At 40.0% G+C, this 14,773-nt stretch overlaps 1 protein-coding gene across 1 annotated transcript; it reads left to right on the top strand.

Moving 5' to 3' along the window:
• The first annotated feature begins 1,186 nt into the window (after positions 1 to 1,186).
• Positions 1,187 to 2,625, top strand: LOC108366609 (putative nuclease HARBI1). Its single transcript, XM_017621056.1, has 3 exons — positions 1,187 to 1,463; positions 1,526 to 1,812; positions 2,012 to 2,625. Exons 1-3 carry the CDS (start codon positions 1,258 to 1,260, stop codon positions 2,587 to 2,589), a joined length of 1,071 nt encoding a protein of 356 aa, XP_017476545.1. The 5' UTR covers positions 1,187 to 1,257; the 3' UTR covers positions 2,590 to 2,625.
• The last annotated feature ends 12,148 nt before the right edge of the window (positions 2,626 to 14,773 follow it).

Raw genomic sequence — 14,773 nt, 5'->3', positions numbered from 1 at the left:
TACGCAGAAAGGTGTTCTATGCAAAAGGTGTTCGGCCCCTTTTCTTTGGCAACACAGAAAGGAGAATTCTACTGCCTNGTACACCACAAATAAGTGCGTATAATTAAGGGGTATAAGTGCACAATACGTACATTGCTCTTATTAAAAATAATAATATTTGGATCGATAGGGGTCTTACTCCTGATCATAACGGTGTAATTTTTTTCGGGGGGAAATAATATTGGGTGGGGTTTAGTAGCGCTCACAACTATTTCGGGCTATTCCGTCCAAAGNTAATCCCTAAGTGCGGCCGAAGGCCGCCTACGCAGAAAGGGCTTCTACGCAAAAATACATTTGTTAAAAAGAAATTTTTTTTATAAAAACTTGTTTTTTCTATTTTTAATTAACTTTTTTATTCTTTATTCAAAATCGCCCGATATCTAATTTGGCATAATTTCTTTTATTAAAAAAACCCACGGTTTCTGTTACTTGGGACATATTCCTCTTCAAACTGCTCAGTTTGCCTAAGAAAATTCCATTTTTCCCCTTTTTCAAACGGTTCCTAGGGGCCTGTGGGAGGAGCCCAAGGGGGGCGTACGCCTTTTTAGAAAGCGGGGACTGTCCCCTTTCTAGTGGGGGCGCTTTTCCCATAAAAATCAATACTTCGATAAATAACTAAGTTAACATTTTTATTACAAAATCTCTCGATTTTAGACTGAATCACTTTTTTTATCAATACATGATATTTAATTAAAAAAAAATATTAATTACAATGTCCGTTTTATTGTTTCTCGTTGTCGGCGCTTTTTTTTTGGTCATTTTTTGTTGTGTGGCAGCACCGACATTTTAGCTCAATTGGTTTGCAAAGCAAAAAGTGAGGTTGAAGTTGACATTTTTTGCAACTTACAATTCAATTTCAGATTTACAATCACAAAAAGCTGCTCTAAACCCCCTAATTTTTTTTTTTAAAGCCGGGTTCCGTATTGGAAAATGTTCCCTAATTCGATTTGACACAAAAGAATTGTACGTAGTTAAATTTGTTCAGTTCATTAACGGCCGGTTTCGCGACAGCAATTTAAGTGAAAAATAATTTTTTTAAGTTACACGATTCGATTTAATTTTCATTTAAACGGCAACTACATCCCACTTAAGTTTGAATTAAATATCATTATTTGCAACTCTGTCTTCATTTCTTTATCAGCTGATCATTTGCAACTCTGTATACATTTTACTGTCAGCTGTTTTGGCAGTAACACAAATATTTTTTATAAATGGAAAATGGATTCTGATGATGAAAGTGATTTGGAATACGAGGCTTTAATAAACATAATAATAAACCGACGTCCACGCATAATGAGGCAGCGTCGAAACTTTCTATCATATTATGACGATGTGGACTTTCGCTGCAGATTTCGCTTAACCAAGCAAGCAGCATGGATGGTTTTGGAACTTATTAGGAGCAAAATTCAACACAAAACTAATAAGTAATTAAAAACGTTAATGCTTTTTGTAAAACTATTCATGTATGCTTCTATTACTATTTTAGAAATGGTGCCATGTCGCCAGAAGTAATGTTTTTGATAACGCTGCGTTTCTTTGCGACAGGATGCATGCAAAGAACTGGCGGTGACTCAAGCGGCGTATCAAAAAGCTCTTCGTGCCGAGCAATAAGAAGAGTTTGCCGTCAGACTGCGCTATTAAGAGAACGTTTTATAAAATTTCCAGTGGAAGTGGAAAAACAGAGGCAAATGCAGAAAGATTTTTACAAAATAGCAAAGTTTCCACGAGTGCTAGCTGCTATAGACTGCACGCATGTGAAAATTCAATCTCCAGGTCAGTACAATAATTCATATGGAAAATGTTCAGTTATTTATACAACGATAGCAAAGACTCTTGTCTACAAGTGTGCCTAAAAGTTGTTTGATTCGGGTAACACGTTTGAACACAGCAACCCAAAATTGTTTTAGAAATAACTAAACCGTACCCATTAATATTTTTGGCTGACTATTGCTTGATATGTGTAAATGTTTAGGTGGTGATGACGCAGAGTTGTTCCGGAATCGAAAAGGCTACTTTTCGATAAATGTACAAACGCTTTGTGACAGCAAATTAAACATTTTGGATATTGTAGCCCGTTGGCCAGGTTCGTCGCATGACGCACATATACTAAGGAACTCGCGGATATTTAGCAAATTTGAGGGAAGAGAATTCGGGAATGCTCTGGTCGTTGCCGATGGCGGTTACCCTTGCAATGGGTGGATAATGACTCCCTTGTTGAAGGTAGAAACTCAAGCTGAAGCATTGTATAATGAGTCTCAAATACGGACCCGCAATTGTATTGAGCGTAAGTACGGCGTGTGGAAACGACGATTTGCAATACTTGCTCTTGGAATTCGAATGCAAATAAGAGAAGTTGAAAGTATCATCGTTGCAACTGCAGTTTTGCACAACATTTGTAACATCAACAAAGATGTGACTGCTCCTCCAGTATATGGAGATATAAACGATATTATTGACACGGTAGTTGATGTACCCACAGTCCCAGCATCTGGCCGAAGTGATAATGTACACAGAAGACATATAATACAAAATTACTTTGAGAGCTTGTAACATTTATTTCATTGAAACAATAAAAACGTTTGAATATCAAGTATGAAATAAAAAGGAAATTAAGGTACATACATATTTCATTAGCAGGTACGTTAAACGTTAAAAAAAAATTCTTAGAACCACATGCAAGACATTCACTTGCGGTCAAAATGATAGCTCCAACATAAACTGGTCAACATTTTGAGGTACTATTTTTTTTACCTGGACTGTATATGAAGATCAAACACTTCTTTTTTTAATTTCTTTGGATACTCTCTTGAAGTACACGCATTTCCAAACTATGCTTTTCAGAAGTAGTTTTTATTTGCAGCTCATGCAATTCCTTCATATTAGCAACACGCAACAAATGCTCGGTTTTGGCAAACTCCAATTCCTGTTTCATTTTTGATTCAGACCATTTGGCCTTTATTTCCGCAAGTTTAGTCCAACTTGACTGCTTTGCTTTTCCAGTATCAAGGCACAGTTTTTTGTTTTTACACGTTTTTAGTTGAACTGGTGTATATTTTTCCCAAGTTTCAAAATCCTTTTCAATAACTCCTGTAAACAAATAAGCTTTTTGAAAGGCTGAGATTACAAAAACATATTTATGTATATACATACCATCATTTTGAGTTCCAGAATATTTTGGGGTTGAAATGCAAATATTATTGCTTGTCGACAAAGTAGCCTCCCCTTGCAAGCCCAAGCAATCAGTCATTGTAGTATCTGTAAGTAAAAGTAACTGAAATTCATGAAGTTCTTTGAGCAGAATCAGCCAATTTGAATTTTATACCATTTTCTTGCTGCAGTGTTTGACTATGAATCAGTTGTTCGCTTCGTTTAAAAATGCTGGGCTGCCGTGATGCACACGGACTTAAATCACGGCCTGCAAATCAGAAACGTATACATATTTGTACAGGTTCGTTTGTTGGTGCATATGTATGTATTAAAAGCTTTTCCGCTGTTACCTGAACACTCCAAAATTTCATATTTTTCTTCTGTGGATATGAAGTCGCTGTCGTATTGGGAAATCATCCGCTGTATTTGCTTTTCTGGCAAAATATCTTTTAACAAGTTGTCGAATTCATCAGTGGCTGGTTCTTTTGATGGACCTCCGCCGGTTCCATACACATATTTCTTATGATCTGCAGATCGTTTTTTCATATCTGCCTTTAAATTTGCATATTTAGTACGCAAAACTTTTGCTGATCTTGGTTCCCCGGTACTCGTCGCGTTGAAACTCTCAGCTAGAGTATTCCAGGCCTTTTCTTTTTGATCTGGCCTAACTTTGCCGGTTGCTTTGCATTCCAGCACACTTTGCATTGTCCTGCACCAAACTTAGCAAGTTTTTTATTTCACTTGAGGAAAATTTTTTGTCCGAGCAATGCTTTCTTCCATTTTACTAATTTTTTTATTTGTTTCAATCAGTTGTCATTACTTGCTGACATGTTTCAAACAGCTGTTATTACATAGCAACATGCCTGACTTTGAACTTTTCATCTGTCAAATTCAAGTATTGGTGAAACTGAGAAAAATTAAGTGCTAAATTAAATAAAAATTACAATTAAATTTAAGTTGGAGTTAAATTTCCATTTAAAAATTTCGTGAAACCGGCCGTAAGTCGTCTATTTAGCTCTTATACCATGTTCTGACCGACAACGAAAACACTTCGAAAACTATATATGTAATACTCCTATATACAAAAACTGCACTCAAGTAAACAATGCATTGACAAAAACGGTACTAGACTGTCTCGCTTTGATTTCGGAATGCTTACACGTTGGGAAGTTAGCTTTCAGCCAATATAGAAGTATTACATACATATATGTCGAAAACGAGTTTTGGGATTGTGGGCTAAAGGCTGTTCACACCGGTTGTTAGTGTTTTCGTTGACATTTCTTACATCTTCGGTTACAGTTTTGCTACACAAAAACTTCATTTGCTTTTCATTTACAACCCTTGACTTTCAGTCTTATTTTACTTTGGCCAACCAATTAGCAATAAATCCGAAATGGCGTATTAAAAATGATAAAATAACTTCCACTTTGATAAATAATCGAAGAAAACTAGTGAAGACACCGATTGGAATGAGCGAAAACTGGTTTTCATTTGACAGATTTTACATGGACGAAAACACAAGTTTTAGGCTGTGTGCGATTGACCTAAATTTTAGTACCTAAACTAATATTCCACAGGAAATTTCCAGCACTGCTACAATTTAGGAAAACAGCTGCTAAAACTGTGCGAGTTCGTTTGACAACCTAAATTGTTTGTTTTGGAATTTGAATTTTTTTGCTTTTAGCAAATATATCTATAAAATGAATAACTTTGTGGTAGCTTTGGGACTATTTAACAATATAATAAATTTGCAACAGAAAAGGAGAATGCTCCATCCTGGCATCTATAAAAAGCTCTGATCCAATACTTTTCGTGAAAATCCTGTAAAATTGTCAAACAGCAATCATACTCTCTCAAGTGAGAGTAAAAAGTGAGTAACAACAAAAAGTACGGGAACAAAAAAACCATTTTTCCTGTAAAAACGTCAACCAGTGATTGCTTGACACTTTTCATGATTTTACCAGAAAAAAAAGTTCGGGTAAAATCTTGCAACTTCATTCTCTACACAACTCTCCAAAAGTCGCTCTCATTTACAGGATTTTGGATGATTTTGGAGTACGGGAATATTTTTCCTGCAACTTCCTGCAAGTTCGTGTAAAATCCTGTAAGTTCATGGAGTACAGGATCAGAGCTAATGAATCCGTTTGCTCTTCTGACCCTGCGAAATAATATGCATCCATCGAATTACACATATACTTATCTGAATGCAAAAATCAAATAAATTTATACTTACTGAATATTTTCTTTTTTGTGCCATAGCAATAATAAAAATTATTTAAAACATCAAAAAATCGTTGTTCACTTAATCGCTCGCCCAAATATATTTGACTGTTCAATTTAGGTTGAAAAGTATGCTCGCAGAAAATCTAAATTGTTCCTATTCACTGCGTTACCGACACTTTCCAGTGATTTAGGTTTTTTCTCTATTTAGGCCCAGTGCCAATCGGTAACTTTTTTCTCCGTGGTGAGACGGGGTAGAAAAATTTGCTATGGTGTACAAATAAATTGAATTTTGCAGAGTCATATGAACAGATTAAAGGAATTGTAATTTTTAATTTTTTTAAATTTGTTTGAGCAAAATCGGACTAGTGGTTCTCGAGTTATGTCAAAAAAAGACCACCAAAGGTGACAATTTCCCCTATATGATAGTTATATATATATCTCGATTCCTAGACGTGACCCAGCGAAACGCCGGGACACGTATAACTTCTTTTTATCGATATAACTTTCCCCGGTAGTTTGAACTCTTCCCGATCACTGACCCATACCATTTGTCTCACAGTGCTATTGAAGCTGCCGAGCAATTCGCCACTGTTTACGAAGGGCACACGTTCGCTCTTCCGAAGCGTTTATAGAAGGCGTTTGCACTGTATTGGCGGTACCCAGTAAAAAATGGTTTGGCGTAAGCGGTTCGTCTTGGTCCACTGATATCGGCAAATGTGTAAGTGGCCGAGAGTTCACTATATTCTCGGCCTCAATCAAGACGCTCTGCAATGTATGCTCACGTGGCGCGATTTCCTTCAAGGTGTGATGGAGGACACGTTTAACGCATTGCACCATGCGTTCCCACACCACCTTCCGATGGGTTATCAGGGCAATTAAACACCCATTCAATTCCTTGTTTAGATAATTCGGTCTGTATTTGCTCTCAGTCGAACACCTCATCGAAGCGTTTTGCTACTTCCTTGACGCCAACGAAGTTCTTTGCGTTGTCGTTCCGCATTCGGACTGGGACGCCACGCCCATTGATAAAATTTCTGATGGTAAGAATACACGAATCCGTTGACAAATCAGCTGCTACCTCCAAATGTATAGCACGCACCGTGAGGCATGTAAACAGAGCGATCCATCGTTTTTCAGTTCGGCGGCCGATAGTTACGTTCAAGGACCGAAGTAGTCTATAGCTGAATGGTCTTACGTATGGCGTTAAGCGATCCTCCGGCAGTCTACCCATAATCGGCGGTGAGGGTTTAGCACGGGAAGCTCTGCAAACCATGCAACTCGCGACAACGCTTCTTAAAACTTAACGTATGCGGGTGATCCAGAACTTCTGGCGAATCTCCCCAATTGTTGCTTCAAAGTACTGATGTTTCATTCGCTCGTCATAATGGGTAACGACTAGAACAGTAAGCTGGTGCTTCTCTGGTAAAATTATGGGATGCAGGCAATCGAATAGAAGCCAACTAGCAGCTTCTAAATGGCCACCAACGCGTAAAATTTTTTCGTCGTCAATANTTTTTTCTCTATTTAGGCCCAGTGCCAATCGGTAACTTTTTTCTCCGTGGTGAGACGGGGTAGAAAAATTTGCTATGGTGTACAAATAAATTGAATTTTGCAGAGTCATATGAACAGATTAAAGGAATTGTAATTTTTAATTTTTTTAAATTTGTTTGAGCAAAATCGGACTAGTGGTTCTCGAGTTATGTCAAAAAAAGACCACCAAAGGTGACAATTTCCCCTATATGATAGTTATATATATATCTCGATTCCTAGACGTGACCCAGCGAAACGCCGGGACACGTATAACTTCTTTTTATCGATATAACTTTCCCCGGTAGTTTGAACTCTTCCCGATCACTGACCCATACCATTTGTCTCACAGTGCTATTGAAGCTGCCGAGCAATTCGCCACTGTTTACGAAGGGCACACGTTCGCTCTTCCGAAGCGTTTATAGAAGGCGTTTGCACTGTATTGGCGGTACCCAGTAAAAAATGGTTTGGCGTAAGCGGTTCGTCTTGGTCCACTGATATCGGCAAATGTGTAAGTGGCCGAGAGTTCACTATATTCTCGGCCTCAATCAAGACGCTCTGCAATGTATGCTCACGTGGCGCGATTTCCTTCAAGGTGTGATGGAGGACACGTTTAACGCATTGCACCATGCGTTCCCACACCACCTTCCGATGGGTTATCAGGGCAATTAAACACCCATTCAATTCCTTGTTTAGATAATTCGGTCTGTATTTGCTCTCAGTCGAACACCTCATCGAAGCGTTTTGCTACTTCCTTGACGCCAACGAAGTTCTTTGCGTTGTCGTTCCGCATTCGGACTGGGACGCCACGCCCATTGATAAAATTTCTGATGGTAAGAATACACGAATCCGTTGACAAATCAGCTGCTACCTCCAAATGTATAGCACGCACCGTGAGGCATGTAAACAGAGCGATCCATCGTTTTTCAGTTCGGCGGCCGATAGTTACGTTCAAGGACCGAAGTAGTCTATAGCTGAATGGTCTTACGTATGGCGTTAAGCGATCCTCCGGCAGTCTACCCATAATCGGCGGTGAGGGTTTAGCACGGGAAGCTCTGCAAACCATGCAACTCGCGACAACGCTTCTTAAAACTTAACGTATGCGGGTGATCCAGAACTTCTGGCGAATCTCCCCAATTGTTGCTTCAAAGTACTGATGTTTCATTCGCTCGTCATAATGGGTAACGACTAGAACAGTAAGCTGGTGCTTCTCTGGTAAAATTATGGGATGCAGGCAATCGAATAGAAGCCAACTAGCAGCTTCTAAATGGCCACCAACGCGTAAAATTTTTTCGTCGTCAATAAACGGTGCTGAATTGTTGATCGTACTGTCACTACCTAGCTGTTGTACTACTCGTAGTGCATTGATCTCCACAGGAAAGGTAGCTTCTTGCACCACGCGACATAGCAATTTTTCGGCCGCGTTGACTTCGGCTGCGCTTAGCCCATAAAATTCTACAGGCGAATTCTTGCGTCGGCTGCGGTTGACGAATCTTAATACCCATTCTGTTGATCTCTTGAGTCTATTGTAAGAAGAAAATCTGTTAAAATTGAAAATTGTACTGTTGAAGAGGATAAGCATTGGTCGCGGTGACAACTCTTCGGTAGTTGTTTATGTGGGAGTTTCAGCTGTGTTAGTTTCAGTATAATGTTTTGGCCAATCTTCCACTCCCAATGATAAAAATTCTGGTCCCTTGAACCAACGAGAAGTTTCAGATAAGTCTATATGACGGCTGTGGCGTGTAGCATCGTCAGCAACATTCGCACTTGTAGGAACCCATTTCCAGTCACACGGCTGAGTTACGGCGAGTATCTCCGCGATACGATGCGCTACGAATGGTTTATAACGGCGGCTCTCGGAGTTTAACCAGCTGATAACGGTCATAAAATCACTCCACAAAATACGGGTACATTCAAGGTTGTGTTCTTCGAGAATTAATTGCGATAGGCGAACGCCAAGCACAGCAGCTTGTAACTCGCGCCTGGGAATTGTCATTGGCTTTGTGGGCGCGCATTTCGACTTAGCTCCGATCAGTGTGGTTTTGACCTGACCTTTCACGCTTATATATCGCCAGTAACATACCGCAGAGAAAGCCTCTTCACTAGCATCCACAAACACGTGCAGCTGCTAATCCTTTGGTGGCCCGTCATGGAAATAATAGCGCGGAATCCGAACCATCGAAATCTTCCGGACGTGTTCTTGGCATTTTTTCCAAGAGAAGTTAATTTCATCGTCTAGTTGCTCATCCCATGATATTCCCCGCCGCCATACTTCTCGCATCAACAGTTTAGCGCCAACAGTCAGATGACAAAGAAAGCCCAGCGGGTCGAAGATGGACACTACATAGCTGAGAAGCTCTCTTTTTGTTGGTGGTCTATTTCCTTTTACTATTTCTGCGTTGACTCGATGGAACTTAAGCTCATATCCAAAAGTGTCGTCATTTGGGTGCCAAAACATTCCGAGTACCTTTTCTGTATTTGACTGAACATCAAAACGGTTGATGGCTGGTTCTTTATCATCTGTTGCTCTGGCAAATGTCTTAAATACGGCTGCAGAATTGGAAACAATCTTTCGCATGTAAACACCCGCCACTTTGTGTATCCTACGTACTTGCTCTGTAATGGTTATGGCCTCCTTACAGGATTCGAAGCTGTCCACGTAGTCATCGACATACTGATGCTTTATGATGGCCTCGACAGCGCGTGGAATTTCTTCTCATACTCAAAAGCGTTTAAGGTCCTCACATATTGCGCGGCACAAGGCGAGCATGCGGCTCCGAATATCATAACTNCACCCGCCACTTTGTGTATCCTACGTACTTGCTCTGTAATGGTTATGGCCTCCTTACAGGATTCGAAGCTGTCCACGTAGTCATCGACATACTGATGCTTTATGATGGCCTCGACAGCGCGTGGAATTTCTTCTCATACTCAAAAGCGTTTAAGGTCCTCACATATTGCGCGGCACAAGGCGAGCATGCGGCTCCGAATATCATAACTTGCATTTCGTACACGTCTGGCGGGTGTCTGGAGTCGTCCCTCCAAAGAAATCTTTGCGCGCACCTATCTTCCGGTTGTATCTTGATCTGGTGATACATTTCCGCGATATCACCAAAAACACCAATAGCTCCGATTCGAAAATTGTACAGTACCGTTGGCATTGGTTGGTAGCCTTGAGGACCCTTAAGCAAACAGGAGTTTAAGGATATACCGTCTACGGTTGCAGCAGTATCGAACACTAGGCGGAGTTTACCAGGCTTGTTGGGATTTTCGACTGCGAAGTGTGGAAGATACCAAACCCTTGGGCCAATTTTATTGAAATCAAGGGGATTCAGTTTTACCGATTTAAGTTTTGTCGATTTATATGCTATGGCAAAGTCACTATTCTTACTCATCTTTCGTTCAATTCCTCTGAGTCGTTGTTCGGCCATTTGGAAACTGTCTGGCAGCTGGATGTCGTCCTTGTGCCACAGCAAACCGGTTTGGTATCTTCCGTCTATACGTACAGTAGTGGACTTTAAAATATTCCCTGCGCGTACATCAGCGCCACTTCTATCCACTGGTGCCGACCGCACTCCAAAGTTCTCGATTTCAAGGTATCTCTTTACCATGTCATGTAAATTTTGATCACTCACTTCGTTCATATGCAAGCACGTCGCCCGTACCGTTTTATTAGGGTTCGTAGATCCGAATATCTCCCAACGGATTTCCGTGTTAGCTGCATATGGCCATTCTTTACAAACTGCATAGTTTCTGTCGGCAGCCCCAAGTGGCAGTGATCCAAGCCAATAAGTAGTTTTGGCTTTACATTTGAAAACGTATTGGGTACTTCGCGAAAATATTCGGAGGCTCCTCGTAAATCATCATTATTTAAACTCTGCATAGGCAAATCCAGATCTGGCACCGCGTACACATGACGCAGGTTAAAACGTTTGCTCAATCCAGTTCCGCTAATATGAAGTTTAAGTACAGTAGCTGGTTGTTGTGCCGTCTTTCCTCTATACCACTGCAAGCTTAACATGTGCTGATGACCTTTAACTCCCAACTCTGCTATCCAGCTACTGTCAATCATTGTTACGGATGAGCCCTCGTCCAGCATAGTGTTTGTATTCACACGTCGTCCAGACCCATACAGTACTACTGGTAAGACGCGAAACAAAAGTTTATATTCATTGCGTGGTGTAGCGGCACAACTCAGGACGGCATCGTTAGCCTGATTTCTGTTTTGCATTGGGTCTTCTCTTCCAGTAATTGTGTTTTGTTGCTGCTCGTAGCGCTCTGATGTAGGTCTACTGACATTCTTGTTAGATTCATGCAATAGCTTGTTGTGCTTACGATGGCAGCCGTCTATAATACACGACGCTTTACTACGGCATTCCCGGGACGAGTGACCACTTCGCAAACACGAGAAACATAAACGGTTACGCTTGACATACTCCCATCTCTCATCAAAGTTTTTATGTAGAAATCTTTTGCACGTACTAATTTTATGCTCCCCCTGCAAAGTGGACACTTGTTGTAGCTATTCCTCTCGATTCCGTAGTTCTGTCGCTCGTAGTCTTTATTGTCGTTTGCATACAGTACGACTCTTCGACGGGTCTCTGTATCATGAACAGTGCAGACCAAATTCGCGACATCGCTTAACCAGTTGCTAAAGTCTACAACTGTCGGGTATGGTGTTACAGTAGCAGCGTATCTAGCCCATTCCATCTTCTTGCTTGTAGGGAGTTTGCCTACTAACTCTTCAAGCAGTGTAGGATTCGCCAGATGGTTTTCTCCGTTAACTGATTGTAAAAATGTAGCTCAATCTTTGGTTCTCGTTGCGAATGGGATGAGTTTTTCAATCGCGGATTCTGAAATGAGTGAAATATCTTTAACCTGACGTAACTGACTTCGAATCAACAATTCTGCCAAAAAGTCTACCAAAACGAAACTTTAGCTGTTCCATTGCAGCGTGTACGTTTTCTGGATGAATAAGGAGTGATTTAACAATTTCCCTAGCTTCGCCTTCTAGGCTTTTTAGGAGGCGTTGGCTATTCTCCAAATTGCTGTAACCATATGCGGCGGTTGAATTAGTAAAAGCATTATAAAACAGCGGCCAGTCTTCAGGCAGCCCACTAAATTCTGGTATAATAATAATATCCCAACGGTTTTTANGCCGTCTATAATACACGACGCTTTACTACGGCATTCCCGGGACGAGTGACCACTTCGCAAACACGAGAAACATAAACGGTTACGCTTGACATACTCCCATCTCTCATCAAAGTTTTTATGTAGAAATCTTTTGCACGTACTAATTTTATGCTCCCCCTGCAAAGTGGACACTTGTTGTAGCTATTCCTCTCGATTCCGTAGTTCTGTCGCTCGTAGTCTTTATTGTCGTTTGCATACAGTACGACTCTTCGACGGGTCTCTGTATCATGAACAGTGCAGACCAAATTCGCGACATCGCTTAACCAGTTGCTAAAGTCTACAACTGTCGGGTATGGTGTTACAGTAGCAGCGTATCTAGCCCATTCCATCTTCTTGCTTGTAGGGAGTTTGCCTACTAACTCTTCAAGCAGTGTAGGATTCGCCAGATGGTTTTCTCCGTTAACTGATTGTAAAAATGTAGCTCAATCTTTGGTTCTCGTTGCGAATGGGATGAGTTTTTCAATCGCGGATTCTGAAATGAGTGAAATATCTTTAACCTGACGTAACTGACTTCGAATCAACAATTCTGCCAAAAAGTCTACCAAAACGAAACTTTAGCTGTTCCATTGCAGCGTGTACGTTTTCTGGATGAATAAGGAGTGATTTAACAATTTCCCTAGCTTCGCCTTCTAGGCTTTTTAGGAGGCGTTGGCTATTCTCCAAATTGCTGTAACCATATGCGGCGGTTGAATTAGTAAAAGCATTATAAAACAGCGGCCAGTCTTCAGGCAGCCCACTAAATTCTGGTATAATAATAATATCCCAACGGTTTTTACCCTCCATTCCCGCCCATCCGCACGAGGGGCGCAGTCCGCATGACGTACGGAACCAGTATTTTCAATTTTTGCGCCGACTCACGATAGGCAGGAGTTTGTTAAGTGTCGAGACCTAAAACTGTTAAGCTACAGAACTAAATTCATCAGCCGATTTTATGTCTTTATTTTAATGATACATTTATTGAGAGAGGACAGTATCGATTTCTTAATGCTGAAAAGCGGATCAGATATATCAAACGTGCTGGAATGAGAGTTAAAATCCTGGCATAANAGCTCATTACTTTACATTTCTTAAGATTTAGAGGCATAAGATGTAGCAAAGACCTTTCTTTAATTGAAACGTACGATTTATAAAGCTTTACATCATCTGCATACATTAAAATTTTGGAAAATTGTATATCTGTAGAAATATCGTTTATAAAAAGCAAGAACAGAACCGGGCCTAGGGGCTACCTTGAGCGACTCCTGAAGTAACATCAATGACGTCAGAGATAGTATTTTTAAACATTACCCTTTGTGATCTATCATAGAGGTATGAAGAGATACAACGTAGAAAATTAGGTGGAAGACCAAGAAGATCAAGTTTGTAGATGAGCAACGAGTGGCACACTTTGTCAAATGCTTTACTGAAGTCAGTATATATAAAATCAACAGTTTTGTTTTCACTAAATGCTTTTGAGATATAGGATGGTAATTCTAATAAATTTGTAGAAGTTGATTTGCCCTTGCAAAATCCATGTTGACTATATGAAATGCTAGAAGAGATAGAATGCGTCAACTGATTTGTTATAATTGCTTCAAATAATTTAGGAATTGCAGAAAGCTTAGCTATTCCCCGGTAGTTCTCCACTGAAGATCTGCTACCGCTTTTATGTAACGGGGTTATGAACGATTCCTTCCATATAGTTGGAAAAACGCCCTCTTTAAGAGATAAATTAAATAACGCTGTTAACGGCTCATAGAGATAATCAGAACAATTTATAAGAATACAAGTAGGGATCTGGTCAGGACCATAACTGAAGGACCGCTTTAAGGATTTCAGATAAACTACTACATGATCGGGAGATAATACTGGGATATTTATTGAGTTCATTGGACATATTTTAAAAGGATAGTTAATGTTAGCATGTCAGTTAATTGGATTTAAAAAACTGAGCGAACATGTTAGAAATTGTTTGATTATCACTAGAGACGGTATTTTGATACTTCATGGCGGAAGGAAACCCACGTACATTTCGCTTGGAGTTTACGAAGTCATAAAATGATTTGGGGTTATATATTATACGCCGTTTGATTTTACACAAGTAAGCTTTATAACACTTTTTGTTTAATTCAAAAAACTTATGACGCAAAAGTGAGTATTTTACATAGTATGAGTGTAAACCGGTTTTTTTGTGTAATCTAAAATAACGCGACTTTCTGTTTTTCAAATTTCTCAGTTCTTTAGTGAACCATAACTGTGTTTGCTCTTCAGGAACATACATTTGTTTAGGCACCTGCTTTTCAAATAATTTATGTAAAGTAAAGTTAAAAAGTGCAACGCTTTGTTCAATATTTTCTTTAAATGCAGGCCACGACAATTTAGACAGTTCTTTGTTAAGCATTTTAAAGTTGGCTTTCGAAAAATCAAAGCGAATATTTGGTTCGTATGCTTGGGTACTGCAATTTTGACCATCACTTATAACTTCGTAAGATACCTCCATAGCAGGGTGGTAGACATCTTCGGGCAAAACTAGTGGATCACACTTATTTACAACGGACTTAGGTGCATCATCAACATTAACAAGATCTAATACTTATTGCGAAGTACATTAACCTGAGTTAGGCAGAGTTCAGCCATCTCCTCTAAAAATACGTTGTTGCAC

The sequence above is a fragment of the Rhagoletis zephyria genome, unplaced genomic scaffold (genome assembly GCF_001687245.7).
Source record: "Rhagoletis zephyria isolate East Lansing unplaced genomic scaffold, Rhagoletis_zephyria_1.1 Rzeph_scaffold_02340, whole genome shotgun sequence".
Lineage (NCBI taxonomy): Eukaryota > Metazoa > Arthropoda > Insecta > Diptera > Tephritidae > Rhagoletis > Rhagoletis zephyria.
This window is presented reverse-complemented; position numbering and strand designations above follow the sequence as displayed.